We start from the raw sequence: 26,499 nt of genomic DNA, 5'->3' as shown, positions 1-26,499 counted from the left end.
ACTTTTAAAATTGTCTAAAACTGCCTGTAAGGGACAGGAGAAAGCCTAGCCAAGTATGAGGTCCTCAGTGTGTAGAGAACATTCCTGGCAGATCACCACTCAAGGCATGGGTGCCCCCATTCCTCCCAGCGCAACCTGAGACCTTGCAAATTGAAGCCCAGCCCATAGCTGGCTGCATACACTCAGGTCTGTAATGGTGAGGCCAGTCATTTGAGTCCAATTTCAAGTATAGTTCAGCTCTCCATAAAACATCTCCTAAGCCCCACCACACACCCAAGCATGTTCTCAAATAGCTTTGTCTTATAGTCCATTCACAATGCCAGGAAACCATTACACCTGGCCACATGTTACCCATCAACCAACTTCCTCCAAAAATGAAAAAACATTCCTTTATAGAAGAATTATCTTTTTTTTTCCCTGTGGGTAAAAAATTATATATATGTGTATCTGTAACTGCTGCCAAAATGCTTTACTAATAAACCCAAGAATATCTAAGTTCTGTACTACCTTTTGCTTAAAGCATCTGAGTGCCTTCTTAGCACTTAACTGAAAAGCATTGGTACAGAATATATGCAAAAGACCTAAGAATCAAAAATATTAAAACAAAGAAGCACCTAAAAGAAGGTAGATAGTGCTAGGACTTTAAATAGGTGGAGACATCAGAAGAACCAAAATTTTCTATACATACTCCTTTTTAAAATCAATAGTCATTTTGCCCATTGCTGTAATTTACATTTGTGAAGGTACTAATAATAAGTTTAAAAAGTAGGTAATATAACCAGAAAAGGCCTTTAAAATCTCTCCTGATGACTCACGTGAGTCTTGGAATGACTGCGCTGTCACAGGAGTCAACACACAGACCTTACCAAGGTCCAGAGAGCAAATGAGGGTGTCTCACAAAAAAGAGTCACCATCCTTAATTCAGCAAGGTACCAGCAACCACCGAGGCAAAGGGGTGGCTATTTTATCCACAAAGTATTTCTGTACCACTTACATGCCCCAACATTTTTCTCTCTTTGCTCTGATTCAAAAGAAGGTAAGATAATCTGTTAACTGATAACACAGCCTTAAGAGGAGATACACTGACAACGGAGCTTGAAAATGTGGCCTCCCCGAGCTGTAGCAAGGTTTTGATGCCAGGATTCAAACTCACCAGCGTCGACAAGGCTGCTCCCGCTATAACATATGCACGTAAAAGGCTAAAGAAAAACTCCAGAGTTGTTTCACGTGGGCAAGAACACTGAGGTTTCCATTTACCTGATCGAGGCTTCAGGCCAAACAGAGCTGTGCTGGTGTTGGTCGGAGAGATGGCGGGGGAGTTCTCTCTCATCTGTTAAAAGAAAGGACATTTTTAAAAGAACTGAAGCAGATCTATGCATGCTTCTCCAGGATCAAGGATTGTAACAAAACCATGACCTCCTGGCACTGGCTGCTGTGAGGAAGTCCTGACTAAAAAATATGATAATGGGTGCATCTTAACATTGCAAATTCTTGTGGTAGAATCAACAGAATGTTATTTGGGGGGAGATTTATTCAATTTTTATATGCTCATTATAAGAGTTCATAATCATGTGATACCAGTATTCCTTTTCTGCTCCAGAATAGATGTGTGCATTCCAGTGCAGGCACGTGCATGCACGTGCACACGCACACACACACACATCACCTCACAGAGGGCACATCTGATAAAGAATCTCATAACACAACGAGATGAGAAAACAGATGACACTGAGCAGATGTCTCAGCTATATGGAAACCCCATGCTGAATCATTTATGGTTAACAAGACATTCTAAATGTTGCCTATTTGAGCTATTTTCACTCTGCTTTCTATAAAAATGCTGCTATATTTAATTTTCAAAATATCTTATGAGTCTTTAATTATGGATAGGGCTGGATCAGGCTATGAGAGCTAATAAGAGATTCCCTCCGAGATTCTGCAATACAATTAACTCACGAATCACAACAGTCTCAGATGACAGATTTTTGTAAAAGAGATTCTAATTCAGGTTTCACAAAACACCTCAGCTTTCATTAATCATCAGGAAGGAAACTTACTTCATTGGGAGAATACTCGTTCCCATTACTCTGTAATGTTAGGTCATTTTGCACCTAAAGGAAGAAAAAAAATGCATGGTATGTTCCATCAGACTGTAAATTTTTTGAGGTAAGAACTGCGTCTGACTGCTATCATATCCCTGGCACACAGGGATACAATGTCTAATATGTGGAATTAATTTGTAGTTAAGTAGGCCATTCTTACTGTATACTTTCTAAAAACATGCAGCTGTATTCACAGAAAAATACATCTAAAATATACAAACTAAGAAAAGGGATTTCCCAGAACAAAGAGCTCAGCCCAAAGTACCTGTGAACATCAGCTTGCCAGGTTACCCAATAACCTGCAGGCTCCCACCTGCTGGGAGCATACGGGTTTCCAGAAATGGTCCAAGGCAGTAGTTCCCAAATACACAAGATCTCACTGGGAGCTCTATAAACGAACATGCCTGGACCTAGGAAAGTCTTATGCTATCAATTCAACATCAGTTTGTTTTGACAACCAATGAGAAAACTCAATAGTTTATTTTACCAAGATCTGCCCTTTTTATAAGGTAATCAAGAACTCCAGGGAATTCCCTGGCGGTCCAGTGGTTACGACTCCACACTTTCACAGTCGAAGGCCCAGGTTTGATTCCTGGTCAGGGAACTAAGATACCATAAGCCCTGTGACATGGCCAATGTCAACAACAAAATCCCATTGATTCACCCTATAAAAAATTTCGTGATAACTAATATAAACATCACTGACTCAATGGACGTGAGTCTGAGTGAACTCCGGGAGTTGGTGATGGACAGGGAGGCCTGGCGTGCTGCGATCCATGGGGTCGCAAAGAGTTGGACGCGACTGAACTCAACTGAACTGAATATGTTCATACATATCACCAAACTAGTATAAATTTAAGATGTCTATTGCTATTGTTGAGGACTATTAAAAAACATTCCCAACTGACAAATTCAAGGGAATAACATATTTTTAGAATAAAATGTCTTTGATTTCCCTACCCAGTTAAATGTCTTAACTGCTAACAAGTAACTTGCAGTTTTGATTCTCTATCAGAAACTCTGTTCTCTAATTTTCCCTGTGTTCCTCCAATATCCTTCCCCACTGGACATTATTTATGTATGAGAGTATACTTTGCGGTTTCTTCCTAGATGGATGCAAGTGCTACCCAAACTTAATGGGGACAGTCATCTACAGTGTGTTAAAAAGCAGAGAATGTGGTGTGCTAATTACAAGCCATTTCACAATCTTGGCTTCACCATGTAACTGGGCACAGCCTCTCTCTTGGTGCTTCTGTCTGGTTTATGCTCTATGCTGATTCCATCAGGGCCATGCTGTCTTGCTCAGCACAGCCTCCTGGGACCCATCCAAATCCAGACCGCCCTTGAAATCTAGATTAATCTCTCTTTCCTTAAACTCTTATCCCTTCCCCTACCATCCCAGGGTACCTAAAACACCCAGGATTATGGGCCATCTCATAGTCTTCTCTGCTTTCTCAATATCTATGGCTTCTTTCCTCCACAATTTTTAAAATGCCTTAAAAGTGAGGGCAACTTCATCTCCTTCCTATTCCAGTCTTGGGTATTAAAAACAAGGCTGCATCCAGCACAAGGACTCAACACAGACTGGCCAACTGATGCAAGACTCTGCTTACGAAACTGATTTCTTCCTGAATCAGGTGGAAGAAATAATACAGAAATAACCAGACCATAAAGGAGGGGCCCACTTAAGTTCCACATGTCATCGGCACTGGCCTTGCTCATCCACCACATTCTTTTCCATTCCTCCTTCTTGTGACTTTTTTTTTCCACCAGAGCCAGAAATTCTCCCTCCCTTTTTAAAATCATGAAGACATATCTGTCATGGACAGAGAATTGCCCAAAGAAGGAAGATAAGGAATAAGAATTCCTTACACCAAACATGATTCCTCGTTCCACCCAAAAGGAAAAAAAAAAAATTAATACTGTAAATCAGAGAAAGAATGGAGATCTTTTTTTCCTAGAGGCTTGGTGTCTTCCTGATACTCCGAGTATCATGCACACAGGAGGGCATCTATTTTACTGGAATCAAATGTGGTTCTGCAGGGTCTTCCCTGGTGGCCAAGTGGTTAAGACTCTGTACTTTCAATGCAGGGGGCGAGGGTTCAACCCCTCATCAGGGAACTGGATCCCACATCTTAGTGGGAATCTCTGTGTGCTATGCACCACAACCCAAAAAAAAAAAGATAAAAAAAAGTGGGTCTGCAGCAGGATTCTACCGTGGTCTCAAAGTATCTCTTCACTGACTACTAGTTGCAAGGGGAAATAAAACAATACTTAAATGGTGGAGAAATCAAGTTCCCCGTCAACTGGGTGATCAAATCACCATCACCAGTGAAGCACAGACATACACAATGTGCCTCTGCAGGTGATACCCTGAGAAGGCCACCACATCACCTGGGCAGCATCCCAGACAAGAATACGGAGACTCAATCTAATCATGAGGAAATATGAAGGATTTCTGTCCCACAAAATAAGAGGCAGTTCATTCTTTAAAAAAGAAGAGCACTGTATTCTTTAAAATTTTAAGATCATAAAAAAATCAAAGAAAGGTTATGGAAATATCCAAAATAAAGGAAACTATAGGTACCTGGCAACTATTGCTTCTAAACCGGATCCTACTAAAGGGGAAAAAGTGCTGGGAAAAACGTCGTTAGATCAATCTAAATATCTGGACTATGGAGAGCAGATTAGACGAAACTATTTTATCAGTGTAAATTTATGAAGTTGATAACTAAAGTAGAGTTATATAGGATAAAATCCCTATTCTTCGGCAAGGTACATTGAGATGTGTAGGGAAAAGGACTATGACGTACAAAACTTATCCTTTGATTTTCAGAAAAAGAACTCTGGGGAGGAAAAGAGAGACAGAGATACCGCAAAGTGGTAAAATGTGAATCACAGGAAATGTGGGTAAAAGGTTATAATTTTTTGTAACTTTTTGCAGGCTTCTGTAATTTTTTAACCTTTTATAATTATTTCCAAGTAAAAAGCTACATACAAAAGTAAGTCTGCACAGAGTCAAAAGGAGCATGTCTCAAAAGGAGAGCAGGAGAGCCCATGAAACAGACCCAGGACACCCCTCACATAAGAGGCTTCCTGATGTCCCACTCCTGACTCACTGAGTGACCTTCCACTTGGGGAGGAGGGAGTGCAGTGATCCTAAGGACAGAGCGGAGGAACAGTCACAGCTAAAGTCAGGTGTCCTGGGTTACAAGATGGATCCTAACTTACAGAAAATCAAGAAGTTAGAGAGGTAGCCCACGGGAGTCCATAGTTAGCAAGCCTTTGAGATGGAGAGAAAACTCAATGTAATCCCAAATCACAATACTCAACTATGAAACCATATTCTCTAGGAACATGGGTTTTTAAACTATAGCTCTTTTCCTTCTTATTTAACAGAGACTTAGCTAGTTACGAGTGTGAGACTGCTTTACTACGGTACCTGTTCAGATACCTCAAGGAACATAAGTTGGCTGTATTGAAATTAGCCATCCTAAAGCCATTCAGTAAGAAGGGATGAAACAGGCTGTAACCAATGTTTTACTCCCATGCCACCAACTCAGACCTCTCTCTCTCCCCCCGTTTTTCTTTGGGACCTTCCAAGCTTATCTCTAGTTTTATGTCCAAACTGCTTTCTCTGCAGCCACCTGAATTTTACCCTACGTAGCTACCTAACCTACCCTTACCCTGTCCCCAGACTCCCCCATCAGTTTATCTTTGCTAGTCTCTTAATCCTCTTAGACATTTCTCAAATCACTTACCCTTATCTTTCAAGGCTTTCCTAGTTTACATTCAGCTGGTCAGTTCATAGGCTGGTGGCACTGGCTGGTCCTACCTCCAGTTTCCGACAGAGCCAGGTTTCCCTGTGGGTCTTATTTGCCATGGCCTGCCTTAAAACTGTCTGACATAAAGATTTAGAGAATTCAATGGAAACAGTCAACTCTTATCTTCAACGGGAGGTGAAATATAATAGATAAGCAGGAAAACTAAAGAAGCTAAAAGTATAAAAAATTTGAAAAACAGATCTTGAACAACTTTGAATACTGATCTCACTAATGAAAGTTCTGTTCAGTCGCTCGGGCGTGTCTGACTCGGTCGTGTGCTAAACTGCAGCACACCAGGCTTCTCTGTCCTTCCCTGTCTCCTGGAGTTTGCTCAAACTTATGTCCATTGAGTCAATGATGCCATCCAACCATCTCATCCTCTGTTGCCTGCTTCTCCCCCGGCCCTTAATCTCTCCGAGTATCAGGGTCTTTTCCAATAAGTCGGCTTTTTGCATCAGGTGGCTAAAATGTTATAATGAATGTTCTACCCTGTGATACATCTTGCCAGAATACAGCAGCCACTCTTCTGTGGCAGAATACTGCACCAGAACTCTGGTTCATCCAAGAGCAGCCTTACCTCACATTCTGGAGACCTCTCCAACTGTATTTGACCACTGTAGGAATTACAGAATAAAAAGATATAAATATGATTTAAAGCAAAAATATTTCAATGTAAAAAGAGAAAATACACTGTTACAGAAAGGTCAACATACTTTAGTGCTGAGTCTTGCAATTCCAAGTCATCTGCTGGGTCCACAGGGTAAAAGTTTACAATGCTTCTCTCTGTAATATCTGCGCTTAATCTAAAGAGTAAGGGGGAAAAAAAGTGTTACCAAATTACTAAACTTTAATAAATCCTACTGCTTTTAGTTATATACTTAAAAGTTGTGTTTATCATTAGAATTGAGTAATAAAAGGTTTATGGTAGAAATTTCAAACTATATAGTTTCCTCACCATGACTATATATATATTTTTAAATATAATTTTCAATCTACTTTGGTATCAAAAGCAATTTGAGGTATGTGCTTTATCTCTGAAGTTGTCTTACACTTTCTGAATTTCTGTAATTTTAAGAGTTGAATTTTTTTTAAGACCTACAAACCCAGGAATTTCTAAAAGTCATATAAAAGTTACAAAGCTATTTTAAAAGGTGGGTATGCATTCATAGTATACAATCCTATTGAAAATCATATCTAACCAACAATCAGAAATCCTTGAGAGAAGAAATCAACGAAGGCAAAACAGGAAAGCAATATTCAACTAAATTTTTTGATGTTATGGTTGCATGAAAGGTAAAGCTCTAAAATTTAATCCTATGATCAGTGACTTGATTAAAACAAACAAAGCAATCTGGTTCAAGGAAATGAGATAAAGGGAAATCTTAATGTGTATATAAACTTTTTACGACTATTATTCAAGCAGCTAGAAATAACTGACCTCTTGAAGTGCCCTCTTTTTATCAGAAGCAAAAACAGGGCTCTTTCTTTATCCCTATTACACTGGCTCACAGACACATTATTATCAAGTTAGAACTGTAGTAGCAGGATATCTATTTCAGGACGCACAGCAAAGATCTATAGCAGCCAAAGCAGTCGATTACTTTAGGAGGTCAAATCCATAAAAAGTTTTACAACATAATATAATTTTAAAATAACAATCCACAAAGATGCAAATCAACTATCCCTGGGACGGTTACTCAAGGCCGTTTTCCTCCACACCTACCAACTATGCCGACTGGCTCGACATCCTTGGCAACTTATTGCCTCAGACCTTTCCAAGCTGGAGCGGTATCTCCAGATCCTCAGTTCACCCACCTCTCATGAAGGATGATGCAACAGACGCCCAGAGCGGGGAGCCACACCCGCCAGGCCACCCCGATCTTACTCTGGGTTCCAGTCCCACATTCCCTGGCCAGTGCTATTTCTACCAAACAAAGCCATTCCTTTTCACTTTGGGGCTCACGTATTCATCTCAAATTTGTAAGCAAAGTTTACTGGAAACGTGATACAAAGTGTAAGAAGGCAGAAATATTAAAACAATATAAAGCCCAAGTGGGGGTCTTCTCTCTGCCACATCACGTCTTCGAGGCTCTATCTCGGATTCAAATTCCTTTCCCGTTGATAGGCTCACCCTTGGGGACTCCATCCATTTATAATACTGCTTCCCTTAAAACATACCTTATGAAAGTGACTTTTATTGTACTTTATTTATTTTTAAAATTTATCTGGCTGCACTGGGTCTTAGGTGCAGCATGTGGAATCCAGTTCTCTGATCAGAGATCGAACCCTGGCCCCCTGCCTTGAGAGCTCAGAGTCTTAACCACTGAACCACCAGGGAAGTCCCTGAAAGAAACTTCTAAATCTAAGTCTTGGAGCCCCAGACCTAAACATCTAGCAGCTGAATGGACACTATCACACTGCCACCTGGGATTCTAGGCAGCACGTTCTAAACTGACCCCAATACCCTCCTTCTCAAACTGGCTGTGCCCCATGGTTCCCCTCCTCAGATGGAGACAGGAGGGGTCAGGTTTAAAACACCTTGGACTGTTTCCCTCCATCCTCACCCCCACTTCAAACAGTCACCAAAGAACTACCACGGTATCTACTACTGAGTATCTCCAATGTATAAAAGTATAAATAAAAACCATAATTTATCTTGATATATTTGTTTCTAGTTTTAATTGTTAATGGGACCTGAGGCTTCCCTGGTAGCTCAGCTGGTAAAGAAACCACTTGCAATGCAAGAGACCCTGGTTCAATTCCTGGGTCAGGAAGATCTGCTGGAGAAGGGATAGGCTACCCACTTCAGTATTCCTGGACTTCCCTGGTGGCTCAGCTGGTAAAGAATCCACCTGCAATGCGGGAGACCTGGGTTCAATCCCCTGGGTTGGGAAGATCCCCTGGAGAAGGCAAGAGTGACCCCGCTCCAGTTTTCCAGCCGGGAGAATTCCATGGACTGTATTGTCCATAGGGTCGCAAAGAGGCAGACATGACTGAGCAACTATCACTATCCACTAATTCTATTTATATCATTGGGAACAAACTGTATGTACTTTCACACTTTTTAAAGTTAACATTATATAGTGAGCAACGTAAAATACATTGGAAAGTTTAAAAAAATGTATTGGTTGCATATTTCATCTTATTAAAGACCATAATTTAAGTATCTCCAAACTGTTAGATCATTGCCTTTTTCCTAAATATTTGCTAGGAAAAACACCTCTCTCCCCTCACAACTGCTGTTCATGTCTCTTTGTCCCTTAGGATACATTTTTGGAATAATTCAAAAGCTTTATGTCTATTTTTAGGCTATGGCTACAAACTATAAAGACGCCTTCTGGAGAATGGTTCTGCCCGTGCACCTTTCCACCAGCAGTTTATTTATTATTTCAAATCCTCACAACAGTAAAAGACAAGTACTTATAGCCCATCTTACAGATGAGGAAACTGAGGTGCAGAGAATTTATGTAACTCATCCAGAGTAACTGGTGCTAGAGCCGGGCTTGTGACCAGTGTCTGGCTGACCAAGGCGTGTTCTCCTCCAGCCGCACAATTTCCTCGCCCCATATAATTACTCTCTCTCTCTCTGTGTCTCTCTCTCTTTATGAACACGAATCATCATATGTTAAAGCCACCACTGCCTCCTTCTACACATGAAATAAAATCTCAGCTCCTCAACCCCAAGTTTGAAGTCACACCTGCATCACTCCGAACAGCTCCTCTGGGAAGTCCCACTCCTGGCTGTACAGCAGAAGCACCAGCAGAACTTTTTAAAGAATGAAAATGGCCAGACCCCCCACACCACTGGCAGTGTCAGGCAGAGTGTCTGTGTTTTGAAACTTCTACAAATGATACTGAAGCACAGCCAGCGTGGGAGATCACCTTTTCTCCTTGAGATTTTCCAAGCTTGCTCCACTCTTCTTGACCTCCATGCCTTTGCATGAGCTTTTAATTCAGTCCAGAATTCGCTTTCTCCTTGAAAGTGCTAGCTGTTAAAGGCCCAGGTGAAATACTCTAAAATTCTAAAGGCTGGCTGAGCCACCTCCCTTTTTCCATCCGGAGCCAGGCATTCACGCTATCACTTTTTTCCTTCACTTCAAGCCCTTAAATCCATTACACTTATAAATCACTACTCAAGGCAACATCTGTTGTAATCATTTAAGTTCTTAGAAGGAAGAGCTGTGTCTTGGTCATCCTTATATCCCCCAACGTACACACTGCACATCTTTCCATGCTCTAAGCACTCATCTAATATCGGCAGAATCGAAATGCTTTTCAAATTAATTGCTGAATGTTTCCAGCCATGCTCAGCCCAACCTGTGAGTATTCCTTCAGAGCCAGGCAACGGTGGTAGTGTACTCTCCCTGGCACTCTGGGACTCACTAATAACTCTTTTCATAAATTCCCAGAACTTGGTGTGATTTCCACACCCACCATATTACAAAACCTCATCATCTTCACATTTAAATCCCCACAAACCCGGAACAGTTTACCAGGGATAACCTTTGGATTTATTTCCCCATCAACACAGTAGTTATCCCTGATACCAGGTATACTGCCTTACTGAAAAATATTTCGTCCATGGGCATTCTATTATCTTCAGCTAAAAAGTCAAAAACTATACTGACTGCATATAGTGCCTATTATTAATAATGACTATTTCAATTAAAAAATTATCACTCAAATCTTTGGAAATCTTTAATTTAGTTAATATATACTTGGCACCATATGTATGGATAACTGAGTCACTTTGCTGTATAGCAGAAATTAAAACAACATTGTAAATCAACTATACTTCAATAAAAATTTTTTAAAAGAAATAAATATGGTAGCACATGATAAATTAATACTTGCCCTTTTTAGAAAATCTCTTATATTTCTATATTCCAGGGGTTTAAACTTCATTAATATAAAATATGCACTTTGACTATTTCTGTTGTCTAAACAACAGAAATAATTAAACAAAAATAATAATTATTATACAAAAATAATTATTATAAAAAATATAATAATTATACAAAAATCACCCTATGAATTGCATGAAGGATGAATGAATTTCTAGAAACGACAAACAGGGGGTAATTGATCTCAATCCCTCCAGAAATTTGACTCTTTTGTTTATGCATCTTGGGAAAACAGACAGTTAAAACTAACTTTTCTTTTTCAGTGGTTAGTGGTAAGCCCATACTGTGTGCACAGATACTTAAAAAATTGAGATAATGCACTCAATAAATCAGTGTACATTATGGACCCATGGAAGCTGGGCCAAGGAAAGACACACATACCTATCGGGATCTTGCAGCAAATCCACCGCTTCTCTCAGCTGTTCAATCATTGCTATATCGATGTCCTGGTCTTTGGATGCACTTATTCTGCAGCATGAAAGCAAGCATGAGACTGAAAATCACCACTGGAACACGAACAGCACCAGGGCTCTTAAGAGCAAACTCACAAAAATCCACCTAACATTACAAAAATGATTTTGACAAACTCAGCATTTTCATGGAGATGTGTCAGAACGCTGTGGGGTGGGCTTCCAGAGTTGCCGGGGTGGGGGAGCCAGCTTGGCTATAAAACACATCATTCAAAGTCTCAATGCCCCTGGGCCCCCACCTGCTCAACTGTAACATGAGGGCAATGAACAAACTGAGTGGTTCTCAGTCCAGGCTCTTTAAGCAGTAAAATCATCTAAGGTGCTTAAAAAAATGCCAGGTCTGATACTCCCAAGCAGGTTGTCTAGGGCTTGAACATTTTATTAAGGTCTACAGATGATACTGATTTATATTTAGAGTTGGGAACAATAGATATAAGATTGAAAATGGGGTTTCCAAAGATTTACATAGTTTAAAAACTCTTTCTCTATAAAATCCATTTCCTTATAATTCTATGATTCTATAATCAAGCTAGTCCTCCTCCTCCTCAGCATATCCAATGAACAGCTGGCTGTACTAGACAGTAGTTTGAAAGGAACTCTGCCATATTTTTAAAAGGCAAGAGAGATTTGATCACAGTTACTGCTTTCCACTGCAGAACATAAGTCAATGTCTTTCTATAAGTGGAGAAACTTTTAACGATGGAGTAAATTCTCACTAAGAGGAAAACCCTCATGAAGTCTGACGGAAGGTCCAGGCCTATATGCTGGATCATGGAAAACAAAATCCTGGGAACCAAAAATCTACCCTATGCCATATGGTCCAAACTCAACCCCCTGGAAAAGGTTCACTGTCTTGACAGATAACTCATGCCCTCCTACGTAAAGCTAGCCAAGTAAATCTTTATATGCAATAAACTGGAAGGGATGGCCATCTGGTGCGAGATTCCTTGGGTTCAATCCTAGCCCTCTGTAACCCTGGGGCAAGATGATCAGTCTCCCTGTGCCACAGTTTTGTCATCAGCAAAATGAGGGATAAAAACAGAATTTATCCCATAGGATTGTTGTAAAGAGGAAATGAGTTACGACCTGTGAAGTACTTAGGACAGTGCGTGGCATGTGGTATTTAATAAACATTAGCTAGCACAGCTATTAGACTTAAGACCAAGACCTCAGAAGTATATGGTTTTCTCAGGCCTTGAGGACTCTGGGGAAAGAAATGGGAACAGGACCATATATCATTTTAGGCCCAGCTGTTGGTTGGTTCAGACAAAGGAAAGTAAGCTGAAACATTTAGTCCAGAAATTCTATCTCATTTCCTGAATCGCATTCTACCCATAGCCTCAAATCAGATAAAACTCACGGCCAAGGAAGAGGTATGACCTAGTACTGTGTGGTCCCAAGACTATGACGAAACACCAGCGGATAAACTTGCACCTTCTGACCAATATCATTGGATAGGACTATATCAGCTTGCCCAAAAAAGAGTGAACCACGATTCTATCACCACAGAGCTGCTGTCCCACTTGAAACATGCACTTTCCAGGGTGGAGGCTCATCCCCAGCTCTGGGTACTCACGTCCCCTCGGATGGCCAGTGCACATCCTCTTCTATCCGTAACAGTTCTTCACAGGCCTCGGTCCTTTCCTACGGGACAGAACACACGGGTCTTCTGAGAGCCACTGGCTGTGATAGTCAACAGTCTAAACCTGCCTCCGTCCATGTTCACGGCAGCACTACTCACAACAGCCGGAAAGTGGAAACGACCCAAGGGGCCCTGGGTGGATGCATGGAGAAGATGTGGTCTAGACATACAATAGAATATCGTCCAGCCTTCAAAATGTAGGAAACTGTGATACATGTTACAATATAGATGTCCCTAAGGACACCATGCTAAGTGAAATACATCACATCAATCACGAAAAGAAAAACACTGTATGATTTCACATACATGAGGTCCCTAGAATAGTCTAATTCATAAAGACAGAAGGTAGAATGGGAGTTGCCAGAGGAGAGGGGAGAGAGATTGGGAAGTTACCGTTTAATGGGTAAGGAGCTTCTGTTTTACAAGATGAAAAGAACTTTGGAGGTGGATGGTGGGGATGGTTACACAACAAGGTGAATATACTGACCGCTGAAATGTACAGTTAAAAAAAATGGCTGAGATGGTAAGTTCTAGGTCATATGCATTTTACCACAATTAAAAATAAAAGACATGGAGGCCTGGTGTGCTGCCAGTTCATGGAGTTGCAGAGTTGGACACGACTTAGCAACTCAACAATAACAACAACAAAACATTAAAATTTTAAAAAAAGAGAGCCTGGCTCTGGATCACAACTTAAGAGTCAGAAATGCCAAGCTTAACTCGATTCCTCATTGCCCTCTTAGCACCTCCTGATGTTGACAGATTCCTCCACTGAGCTTGTCAGTTACATGGAAATGTGCATTCTACTGTTTGTGAGGACCGTGTGTGTGTGTGTGTGTGTGTGTGTGTGCGCGCGTGTGCGTGTGTGTGCATGTGTGCGTGCGTGCGCTTGCGTGTGCTGTTAGGAAAAAGGGAAGCATAAAAGACTTAATGACAGAAAATGCCTCAAATTGCATTTGATGGTTTTCATGTGTAAAACATTCAGATTTCACTGAAAGGCACCCCTCTCCTATGATCCCAAAGAAGCGCTCTGGTGGGAGTATTTAGAAAGGCCTCTCCCACTGTCGGAACTTCCATGCGCTGTTCTCCACTTTGATCTCCAACACAGAGAAATACTGCTTTAACTCAGCTGACAGCTAAAACGGAAGCCATCCCTGAAAGTGGGAACATTCCCCTAGCAAGCAAGGTACAACAGACAGAAGGATTGTTTTCTGTGTCAAAGTTCTGACACATTATTAACTAACTCAGACCCAGCCAACTCTCCAGATGTGTCATGGAGAGCAAGTCTCCCTCTAAGGAGGGATCTAGCTGCTTGATGTCAACCTCTGGCTTGAAAAACACTGACTCCTTTTAAAAAAAAAAGAAAAGAAAAACACTTAGACCTTTTCTATATTGATTACACATTTTTTGCATAATAAAAATCAATATATAAATTACTGCACCTCTATCCAAGTGATAGTGAAATTCATGGGTGAAGATATACAACCAGAAATAACCAAGAAAACATGTTCTTATCTCTTCCTATTTATTGGGTTTCAACTATAGGAGCCATAGGTATTTCCTTCTAAGTTTCAGTTTCACAATAAAAAGTAGCCAATATAAAACAGTATAAAACAAAAAATATATAAAACATCCATTTCAGTACACAAAATAGGGGCATTCTGGGTTACTTTTGCTAAGTTAGATGGCTATACAGTCAACAAACATTATTCACTGATTTGGTATTTATTAATTTATCTACTATCTGAAATCTATTTGTCACCCCAAAATCAATACTTGTGGTGATTTTGTAGACACACACAGAGCCTGGTGAAAAACCAGAGTCCCCAACCCCAACATACATTTCCGCAGTTGAGGCTGAACAAGGTGAGGTCATCCATGCTTTTTTGTTTCAGCTTTCAGATTGTAAAAAAGTGTCCTTTTCAGAGTCTTAGTATCACACTTTGACGCTTTCACGCTTTTCTTTGGTGATTTTGCATTTAAAATGCCCCTTAGCGTAGTACCAGAGTGCTGTCTTATTATCCTAAGCATGAAAAGGCTATGATGTACCCTAAGGAGAAAATACCTGTGTTAGGTAAGCTTCCGTTCTATATGAGTTACAGGGTCTTTCTTGGCTGCAAGTTGAATGTTAACGAACCAACAATCCACATTAAATAAGGTGTCTTGAGTCAGGAACACACAGAAAACCAGGTTATGTAGCAACCAGCTAACAAAAATGTGTGACCAGAGGATCGTAGGAACCCAGCCCCATGGGATCAACAGTTCAGGATTAGACAATTCAGTGTTTGAGGAGACTCTATATAACAGAACTATGTGAATGAAGATCAACTGTAGTTACAAAAGTACAAGATGGTACTTCAGTGAAGGAGAGGAGACATGATTATATAAAACACAGAACTCTTGATGGTCGAGGGCTGACTAACTCAGTACACTGGATGGCAGTCAAACACACTCACACTTTAAAAGAGATGCACGTTGAGGCTAAAATGGGCCTGACTTCAGTGTACAACTTTTCATTGTAGATTTAGGTTTTATTTTACTGTTAGAGTTCTCCAGCTGCCAAGAGAAGCCTCCTGCAGGAGTGTTTACTCAGGAAACATTTGCAGTAGATTTCAACACTCACCTTTGTTCCCCTAGACTCTGCCCACAGGACCCATTCTGTACAGTAGCCATTTCCATGGACCCGGTGCCTCCGGAAATCTCTAAACCTAGGAAACTTGCTTTTCTGAAACAACATGCTTTTTTTTTTAACTATCACTTTAATTGTTTTCTTCAGGGCTTCCACCATTAGACCCTCAACTTGAACTGTTCACAAAAGAAAGATCAAAGCCCAATTTTCCACGTTTTGGTGACAGACTTGTCTCAGAGTTGACAGACAGGCATCAAATGTGGGGGTGTCCTGTGAGAGCCACTGGCTGGAGAATCACAGTCTGAGATTCTCACTTTAGGAGAATGCCTGGCAGGGGTGGGATGCTGGATGCTCAGCAGGGGTTGGGGGACTCCTGCTGTCATCCAAATAAGCAGTGACAGGCTGCACTGAAGCCACAGCAGAGGAGGCGGAGGACAGAAGGAAGCAGTGAGGGTGAGGTAATGTGAAATAAGAGCTGATGGATTAAATATACAGAATAACGAATTAGGTTTTCTGCAAATGTACATTATATGCCAGGACCACTGTGTTTGTCTTGAGCACACCCGAGTCTCCTACAGTGTACTGTTCAGCTGTTTTTCTCCTGGTTCCCTCAAAGGTGATGCTCGGAGACATTCGTTTAGACAGAGCCCAGCCATCCTAGCACCATCCTCAGGAAATAAGGACCAGCACCTAAAGACCCCAGGCCTCACTTTAACACAGCAACTCAGAAATCACCGTCTCTCACAACCCACAAGGTATCTGAATTAAACAAAAAGGAATATCCTCGTGATCCTTGGGTGCCACGACCAAGGCCAAAGCACTGGCAGGAACAAACCAACGCACGAAATCCTGTCACAAAGTGGAACCTTAACCGCCAGCCTTGCAAAGGGCTGGTTCTCCCCTCATCGTTGCCGCTCCTCTGATGAAGGTTCGTCTGACAATTTAGTGACTTCATCCAACCTTTCAACATCTCAGCGCCACTAAACCTGCTCGGGAATAAGTGACCTCAGAGGAACCTTCCTAAAAACGTGACATATTCATTTAAAAGTCTTCATTTTTTTCTCCTTTTACTATAAATATGCTCCCAAGAAAAGCATTTTCCTAGGATACATAGAAAAGCACGTGAAATTTCGTTTTAGCTTTTACTGGATGGTCACAGCAATTCTGATAAATTTCCTGACTTACATGATGCACTGACCACTGGAAAGCTTAGTAATTTCTGAATACAAAAGAAAATCATACATACACACAGACACATAGGCATGGATGGCAGGGATCAGGTCCTCATGTCAGCAGACAGACACGCAAGGCATTGAGAAGATGGTACAAAGGCCTGAGAAAGGTGGCAATAAGCCGAGAGTGAAGGTGATGGGTTGGAAACCTTGAACTTAAACTCTAAGGCACCAAACAGAACTCAGTAAGTTAAAAAATCATTAACAGGTGACCCTCAACTTGCCTTCATGTAGTTTATAAATTCCGAATGGAGCACATCTGTTCCATGGGAAAACTGGCCTCTGTCTTCTCCTGAGTGGTCACTGTCACTCACAAGTGAAGGCGCTGGTTGAAATTCCTGATGAAATTCCCCTATTAGGAAAATAAAAAGAGAGAGAGAAAGCATGATTTAATAAACAGATGAACAAAAACACAGATGACTCTAAAACCCATCATCTAGCTTCCCAATCTTCTCCCCGATCTCTTCTGGAGGTATATGGTGACCCAAGTTTTATCTTCCCTATATGATGTGAGAACAAGGTGAAAAAAAGAGAAAGAAGGGGAATAAAAGTAAAAGAAATAGAAAACCCAAAATCTAATCATCAAGGCCTCTTGATCTAAAGCAGTGGGATGGGGTGGGGTGGGAGGAATGTCCAAGAGGGAGGGGATATAGGTACACGTATAGCTGATTCCCTTCGTTGTGCAGCAGGAACTAACACAGCTCTGTAAAACAATTATCCTCCAAATAATAACATTTTTAAAAGTCACGGCCTCTTTATGGCTTAGTTTCGTATGAAAGAAATGCAATCTGCTGTAATTTTTTTTAAGGAACAGAGAAGAGAAAAATATAAAAGTGGGCTTTTTTGTGTTCCCGGCAACATGGGACAAGTAAGTATTTCAAATTCAAAATTCAGTGAATAGTTACTGAGCAACAACTAAATAAATGGCAGGTATAATGCTAAACATTCTTGGAGTTTGAAAAACTAGTGAACATGGTAAGAAAGTGTCGGAAAGGACAAAAATAAGGATCCAAAATCATAACACGAAAAGTGACTATGATGAGGGCCATATGGAGGGGAAAGAGCTGTCTGTCCGAGCTCATCCAACCAGAGTGTGCTCTCGGTACTGCAGGACAGGCGGAAGGAGCAAAGGTGCATCTTTTCCAGCTGCTCTGGACGCTGGAAAGAACCAAGAAGGACCACATCACCTTCAAGGATTTCTGCCTGCCTGCTAAGTTGCTTCAGTCACTTCTGATTCTTTGCGACCCCAACGAGTCCTAGCCCGCCAGGCTCCTCTGTCCATGGGATTCTCCAGGCAAGAATACTGGAGTGGGTCACCATGCCCTCCTCCAGGAGATCTTCCCCACCCAGAGACTGAACCCATGTCTTATGTCTCTTGCATCGGCAGGTGAGTTCTTTACCACTAGTGCCACCTGGGAAGACCTCAAAGACTTCTAGCCAGCAAAAAACAGCCACTTCTAGAACAGAGGGAACAGTTAGAACTGGACATGGAACAACAGACTGGTTCCAAATTGGAAAGGAATGTGTTGAGGCTGTATATTGTCACCCTGCTTATTTGACTTATATGCAGAGTACATCATGAGAAACGCTGGGCTGGAGGAAGCACAAGCTGGAATCACGATTGCTGGGAGAAACATCAATAACCTCAGATATGCAGATGACACCACTCTTACGGCAGAAAATGAAGAGGAACTAAACAGCCTCTTGATGAAAGTGAAAGAGGAAAGTGAAAAAGTTGGCTTAAAACTCAACATTCAGAAAATTAAGATCATGGCATCCAGTCCCATCACTTCATGGCAAATAGATGGCGAAACAATGGAAACAGTGACAGACTTTCTTTCCTTGGGCTCCAAAATCACTGCAGATGGTGACTGCAACCATGAAATTAAAAGACGCTTGTTCCTTGGAAGAAAAGCTATGACAAACCTAGACAGCATATTAAAAAGCAGAGACACTACTTTGCCAACAAATGTCCATCTAGTCAAAGTTATGTTTTTTCCAGTAGTCATGTATGGATGTGAGAGCTGGACCATAAAGAAAGCTGAGCGCCAAAGAATTGATGCTTTTGAACTGTGGTGTTGGAGAAGACTCTTGAGAGTCCCTTGGACTGCAAGGAGATCTAACCAGTCAATCCTAAAGGAAATCACTCCTGAATATTCACTGGAAGGACTGATGCTGAAGCTGAAGCTCCAATCCTTTGGCCACCTGACACAAAGAACCGACTCATTGGAAAAGATCCTGATGCTGGGAAAGATTGAAGGCAGGAGGAGAAAGGGACGACAGAGGATGAGATGGTTGGATGGTATCACTGACTCGGTAGACATGAGTTTGAGTAAACTCCAGGAGATGGTGAAGGACAGGGAAGCATGGCGTGCTGCAGTCTATGGGGTCGCAAAGAGTCGGACACGGCTAAGTGACTGAACTGAACTGAACTTCCTCAGCTATAGAATACAGTGCTTAGCGTATCCATGTCAGAGTTTTGAATTTTAAATGAGATCACCTTCGCAGATTAGCCAGCGCCTGGTGCATATGAATGCTCAATAAACAGTAACTACTGTATTACTGTTGCCATATTTCTACATATTTGAAACATAGCATTTGGAAATTAAAAACAAGCACTTTTGCCAGACTTCCCCGGTGGTCAGTGGCTAGGGCTCCATGTCCCCAATGCAGCAGTCCAGGGCTCGATCCCTGGTAGGGGAAATGGATCCTGATGCCACAAGTAAGAGCTTATACGCCACAGTGAAATCCTACATGCCACAACAAAGATGGGAGATCCCCAGGTTCACAACTAAGACAAGTGTAGCCAAATAACTGGACACATATTGAAAACAAAACAAAACAAGCCCTTTCTTCCCATCCTTCCTTTTCAGACCTTGAACTGGGCTAAGGCGATGGCAGGAGTCCTCCTTGATTTGTTCTTCTTCCATGATGTTTGACATTGGCACATTGAGGCTAACCGTGTCTTCATCAGAAGGCTGAAAAGAAACGAGGCATTGTCTGATTCAAGGGAGAAGTGTTATCAAGGCAGATTAAGAGAATGTTTTGTGATCAAAAAATAGGTACTGTAATTCTCACAAACGCAGTACGGATTAAAAGAGACCAAAGGACAATGCCACTAAAATATAAATTCAAAGACGGGCAAAATTAATCTATGGTGTTTGAAGTCTGGATAGTGGCTGCTCTTGGGTTGGGGGGTGGGTGCATGAGGGGGTCTTCCTGGGTGGCTGTTACAGTTTTGTTTCTCTAACCAGGAACTGTTTGTATGAGTGTGCTCACTTACTCAAAATTCATCAAGCTAACACACGCACACTTCTCTGTATGTACGTTTTGATCTGAAATTTTTTCAGGGACCTGATGATATTTTCTAATCTAAGAGTCAGGACACTAAGAAGGACTGGATAACACCTGATAGAGTAAAGAAATAAATGGAAATCCACTGCCAAGCTAGCCCTAAGTCGAATCGATTGCTATCATAGTAATGGTGCTCTGAGATCTGACAACAATACTGATTTACCAAAAGTACATTAATAAGGTTTCATGGGGCCAAATACAGAGGGCAGGCAGACAGCCCCTGAAACATCTCATTTATTTACAGTGCTTCTTACACACAACGTCAAGCTTCAGTTTATTTCCCTGTTTAGGTAGAGGAAGCTGTTTTAAATATGTAAGAAGCTGCTTTAAATATAGTACTTAAAAGGAATATGGGTTCTGTGCAGTCTTCAGAATAATGCTTCTATTTAGTAATCAGACTTAGTTCTCCCTTGGGATTGTGTTTCCCACACTAACTGATGAGGCTTGTTCAGATAATCTATGATTCTGTCACACGTGAAATATGAAGCCTCACGTATTTTCCTGCGTCTCCACTTTAGCGTCACTATTTCGTGAAAAGCTTTTCCAGTCACAGGGATCAGGAACCCCGACAAGTGCAGGTGACTGTGGCTTGCTCCTCAACTCCCGAGGCTGTGACTTGTACCATATCGTGTTCGTCTTACTTTTGGACACACGCACAGACTGTTCAGAAACTGGCAGGAAACAAATGTGCATTTCATTCATTACCCAGCTCCTTACTGGGCCTCACATTTGTTTTCTGCTTGTTTATCTGAGTGATAAATGCTAAATCAATCAGAGTGACAAATGTTAAAATTAATCGGACAATGCCAACAGCCAAAGAGGGGGGTGAGGTGTGAATTCTGAACCTCACAAGGAGATACTACGTAGGGAGCAAGATTGACTGACCACAGATGATAACATATTCGCCAAATAAAGTGAAAATAGAAAGTTACACAGAATAATTCAGAACCTTTATCCGTGTAAAACACACATTTCTTAGAGGTGTTCTCAGGTAATGAGACTACAATGTGCAATAAACAGGAAGACAAAAAGCCAAAGGGAAACGTGCACACTTTATCCTATTGAACATAATTCTTTCTGCAGTCCTTCCTTCTAACCCTCCTCCCACCTTTAAAAACTTAGCAAAATTCCAAGATATGCATCTAGTTTAAAAGGAGAAAATAAACCCTTGGCCTCCTTTTAGAATATTAGCATCCTACTTATACTAAGTGGGAACAAAAGGATAATGAAGTTCTTTGTTTAATGTTTTATTAATGAACTTAATTATCCTTAGACGACAGACAAAGGATAAAGCAGAGTCTGTTTTAATTTAATAGAAAATAAGCTTGGGTGAGTAATTTCTGAAACAATGGGCTATTTCAGGCGACTTATGAGTTTTAATACAGCTAAGGGAGTTGAATTAAATAAAACTTATAAAGCAATGTGTTGAGTATTTTTTCCCCCAGGGAACCACAGTAAACTACTCATGTAGGTTCATGAGGGTAATTTCATTTTATTGATATTGGCCTTCTTTTTCTGCCTATAAACTCTTCTTCCTTTTGAAATATTCTATATGAAAAATATTAAGGTATACTAACTTTTAATATATTGCCTTATGAAATATTCTGTGGGAAATAAATTTAAACATCTTAGCTACATATTAAATCTCAAATGCCTAAAGAGAACAGGGAAAAGGCAATTTTCCTGGATTTATATGTACAAAGAGTAAAAATTCAGATTTCTTAGAGTAATTGAGCTACTAATCACATCTTAAAAGAGTATTATCAGTCGCTAAATCATATTTGACTCTTTTGAGACTTCATGGACTATAGCCGACCAGGCTCCTCTGTCCACAGAATTCTCCAGGCAAGAATACTGGAGTGGGTGGCGATTTCCTTCTCCAGGGGATCTTCCTGACCCAGGAATCAAACCCATTTCTCCTGCACTGGCAGGCTATTCTTTATCACTGAGCCACCAGGGAAGCCCTTCAAAGAGTATTACAATGTTTCAGAATTCAATAACCACAAAAACTCAGTGTGTGAGTGGGTATGTATCTGTCAGGCAGTCCAACTCAGTAAGTTCCCTCAAAAAGGGAAGGCATCATGATGTGTGTGTGTGCGCACACGTGTGTGTGTGCATGTGCGTGCGTGTGTGTGTGAAGGGGTCATGATACATCCATCCCTACCCCAGCTGTCCCTCTTAGCTCTGCTGGTCAAGAAACCTCATGTAATGATTTATTAGTGAAAGAGTTTGGGAACCTAACAAACTATATATAACAAATGTTCTAAATGAGTTATTTATAACCACTTTACAAAGCTCTAGTGTGGGAGGCCTCTTAAGTCACAAATCACCAAACTTTTATCCAATATTATCTGAAAAGAACACAATCTAAGAATTTCCGAAAAACAAATATTGCTGTAAAAATTATGGCTACTCAAAAATGCATTTCCTGTGGGGAAAATGCGATGTACATTTGATTGCTTAACATTTATGCAGGCATATTAACAGCTTTTTCCTAAGTTACTCTGTCATTTAAAAACAAACACTGATATTTATAAAAATACTTCCTGGGTACTTGCACACCACTTAGTCATTTTATAATATTTATTAAGCATGCAAGAATATTCTAGATAATGTAAGGGGGGGTGGTAGGAGGGGAAGGAAACAGGGACTCATTCTTGAGACATTTACAAAATATTAAAGATGCAGAGAAAGCTAACAACAGTTAATATTTATAGAACACTTGGAAAATTTCAAATAACTTTCACAAACATTGTCACATGTTCTCAGGCAATTGCCTTTATCCAAGAGTCCAGTGAATGCAAGTAGATATACCTAGAGGCACAGAAAGAAAAGAATCTGATCCCAAACTTTACCTCCGTGGCAGATAATCGCTTGTCTCCATTATCACTCCCAACACCCGAATCAGAATCCTTCTTGCTGGGTTATACGCCATCGGTATTGAATTCATTTAGAAAAGAATCAAAACGACAAAGTTCAGAACAACATACATCAACTTATATCAAAATAATGACTTTGCTATATAAATTTTTATTATTATCCAAAGGCAACAAATCAGTTGAATATTAAAGGATATTAAGACAAGGCCCAACTTGGGCTTCCCTCATAGCTCAGTTGGTAAAGAATCTGCCTGCAATGCAGGAGACCCAGGTTCAATTCCTGGGTCGGGAAGATCCCCTGGAGAAGGAAATGGCAACCCACTCCACTATTCTTGCCTGGAAAATCCCATGGACAGAGGAGCCTGGCAGGCTACAGCCATGAGGTTGCAAGAGTCAGACATGACTTTGCAACTAAACCACCACCACCAAGACAAGGCCCTAATGAAAATCAGATACTTGAATGGTTTGTTGGACAATTTTTTTATTTAATTAATTAGTGAATTTATTTTTGGCCTCACTGCCGACACACGAGATCTTAGTTCCCCGACTGGGGATTGAACCAGCAACTCCTGTATTGGAAGAGCAGTCTTACCACTGGACCACAAGGGAAGTCCCTGTACTGTCTAAAATAGAATGTAAAATAAATTCCTTGTGTCCGGAGTTTCATGAATTTACATTCTACCTGAGTGGCCTGTTTTTTTAAATCAGGTAACAAATTTTCTCATTTTATTAATTCTAGCATATAAAAAAGCAAAATCTGTCAGTTGCTCTTACCTCTTATGTTATGAAAAAGTCCTAACTTTCAATAATTCTGTAAACTTTGATCCAGTGACTAAATAAATTTGACAGTATGTTTAAAACAATAAAACAATGAATACTTCTTTCAAGCGTTATATAAATGCTCCATTAAGATAGGCTGAGATCTTAAGTCACTGTATTTACTTTTTAGTAAAAAGTTCAGGAAATATTTCTGCAATTAATACATCTCAAAAACAACCTGCATGTCTACAAATGTGTTCAGTGTGAGAATTCTGTTCTCTGAAAATTCAAGGCCCAATTTATGCCACAAAATGGTCAAGGACACATGAAATGACTCTAAAGTTTCCATTCTAAACAGAAAATGGCAAAAACTATGCCCAGTGCATTTTTAAAAGACAATTAAAAAAATAAAGCCTGCACTGTTTCTTAACAATGTTCCAGAAGCACAGTAAAAATCAACTTAGAAAACCATGTCTCAGTTTGATACATCTATTCAAACAGGTGTGTATACACGTGTGCACACACACAGGCGGCACTCAAGAAGGACTGATTATTGATTAGGAGAGGGTAGATGAGATTGAAAGATGACAAAATATCATCAGCATTATCAATTTTCCCTTTCTTATTCCAAAAGTGGCTGAGACTCTGATATATAAAACTGTATTAGTTGAGTGAAACAAAAGAATTTTGGGGGTTATTTACTGGGAGTGTGTTGGGCTAAGCAGATTATAAATGGGGCTTCCAGTCGAGGGTTGTCATACTCACCCGTCTTCCACGTGCTGGTGTAAATGTGGCCTTTCCATGGTGTGGAGATAAAGGGAGTCTGCTGTCTTAATCTGGCATGCTTGTATGCTCAGATACTTGAATATGTGCACTTTGCCCTTGGTGCAAATCTAAGGGAAAATTAATAATAAGTAGCTCCTTTTTTAAAGACAAAACAAAATGCAAACATCAGACATCTCACTCCGTATGTCTTAGTTTTTGCATTTTCACTTTAAGTAATAGGTCAACAATGATCACCAAACTTGATGTCTCCAAAACAGGTAAGATTTTTAAGGCAATCATCTCCTCCAAATTCTACCTGAACAGGAAACTATGCTCAAGAAATTTCTAGTTTCTTTGCGCTAAACTGCAAAATTTTAACAGAAATATATTTATGTAAAAATAGTGTAAAAAGTATGTATGTCATATGACTGACCTAGAAATGTTCCAATTCTGAAAGCATATACATTTTACTTTGTTCTCACATAGTTTAATATTTGAGCTTGAATCTTATCTCTAAATAACTGACAATCATGTTTTAAAATGGTCAAACTCCATTTTTCAGCTAACTTTAAAGACTCTATTACTCCTTTCATAAACTATACACTCCATGAAAAAGTTTCAAACTCACGCGCAAATGATCAATACAACTGAGTAAGTGAAACAATCAAACATCATAATTCTGGAGTTGCAGTGACCAGAACAGCGAGGCAAATGCTGGTAAACAATCTGATGTCACAGAAGATGACATACTGTACTCTGATGTACCCGAGGTTTCGGTTTTTAAAAAACCGCGACTGTTTATGATCATGTCTCACACATTAATTCTGCAGAATATATAAAAAAATGGTTCTGCTGAGAGTTGCTTAGGTGCTATTGAAAGCAGACCCCACCGCCCCCAGCAGCAACAACTTTGCTGTGAGACCCCTCACCTGTGCCGGAGGAGACTGCAAAGGGTTATTCTCAAGCAGTAATACTTGCAGCTGTTTCATCTCTCTAAAACAAATGGGAATCACGAGCACTTTATTGCAGGAAAAGTCAAACTTTACCAAGGGAAGATCTACTAGTTCTAAAAGAACAGGAAAAAAAAAAAGAAAAAAAACTCAGAAAGCAACAAGATTAAGTGGCTAAACATTCAAAAAATTTTCTGCTTATCAGGAAATACATCATTTAGCATAATTAAAATCAAGTTGTGCATGAGGAATATACATTATGTTTATATTGCATTGACCAAAAAGTCCGTTTGGGTTTAAGCAAAACTAAAAGACATGCTTTTCATTTTCATCAAGAACTTTATTGAACAACATACTCAGTAACCAAACAAACTATCTGGCCAGCTCAATATAACATTTTACTAAAGAAGAGAAGAAAGCTTTCACTGGGGCCCAGAAGTTTTAATTTATTGTTAGTTCTGATAAGAGCTGCAAACGCTATACATGTACAACATCTATTGTTTAAAAAGGCTTTTTTTCCAGCAAAACAATCACATAAGCCACACCACACCAAGATATGCTTATGTTTTAACTTCCAACTGTTTTCAAACAGCTTGCTAGCTTATGAATAACATGCTAATTATAACATATCCTTATGTATTCTGTGTATGTGGGTTGGCAGAATCTCAGAATGAGTTACTAGAAATATGTTCCTGATTGTTTAACACCACTTTAAAAAATAAATGCTATCAAATTTGGAATTTTGCAACAGACCCTGTAATTCTGATTTGATTAGGCTTTATTCTACTGCTTTAAAAGAGGTCTTCTGTAGCTCCACAAACAAGACAGAACATTATATTTAGCATAAAATCCCCACCCAGTGGCATAGCAAACACTCAGTAATTTCAAGCATTCCAACCGACATTGGCAGCTGCAAGAAACGAACTCAAATATATTCCATAGAGCAAAGAGGCTGAGAAATGCCAGACATGTAGGGTGACAGGGCAAAT

General features: G+C 40.3%; 1 protein-coding gene across 4 annotated transcripts in view; it reads right to left on the bottom strand.

Moving 5' to 3' along the window:
• The window catches only part of LRCH1 (leucine rich repeats and calponin homology domain containing 1), a 219,083-nt gene that overhangs the window by 39,611 nt on the left and 152,973 nt on the right, over positions 1–26,499 (bottom strand). For all 4 annotated transcript variants that reach the window (XM_040267245.1, XM_040267248.1, XM_040267244.1 and 1 more), the window contains exons 5-15: positions 25,490–25,626; positions 24,561–24,688; positions 23,013–23,076; positions 19,679–19,781; positions 17,028–17,155; positions 12,877–12,944; positions 11,212–11,298; positions 6,640–6,729; positions 6,504–6,540; positions 2,058–2,111; positions 1,258–1,330 (exon numbers count right to left, since the gene is read on the bottom strand). In XM_040267245.1, the coding sequence (XP_040123179.1) occupies positions 1,258–1,330; positions 2,058–2,111; positions 6,504–6,540; positions 6,640–6,729; positions 11,212–11,298; positions 12,877–12,944; positions 17,028–17,155; positions 19,679–19,781; positions 23,013–23,076; positions 24,561–24,688; positions 25,490–25,626 (969 nt within the window). The remainder of the gene's footprint in view (positions 1–1,257; positions 1,331–2,057; positions 2,112–6,503; positions 6,541–6,639; positions 6,730–11,211; positions 11,299–12,876; positions 12,945–17,027; positions 17,156–19,678; positions 19,782–23,012; positions 23,077–24,560; positions 24,689–25,489; positions 25,627–26,499) is intronic.

This window comes from Oryx dammah, unplaced genomic scaffold (genome assembly GCF_014754425.2).
Source record: "Oryx dammah isolate SB20612 unplaced genomic scaffold, SCBI_Odam_1.1 HiC_scaffold_24, whole genome shotgun sequence".
Lineage (NCBI taxonomy): Eukaryota > Metazoa > Chordata > Mammalia > Artiodactyla > Bovidae > Oryx > Oryx dammah.
This window is presented reverse-complemented; position numbering and strand designations above follow the sequence as displayed.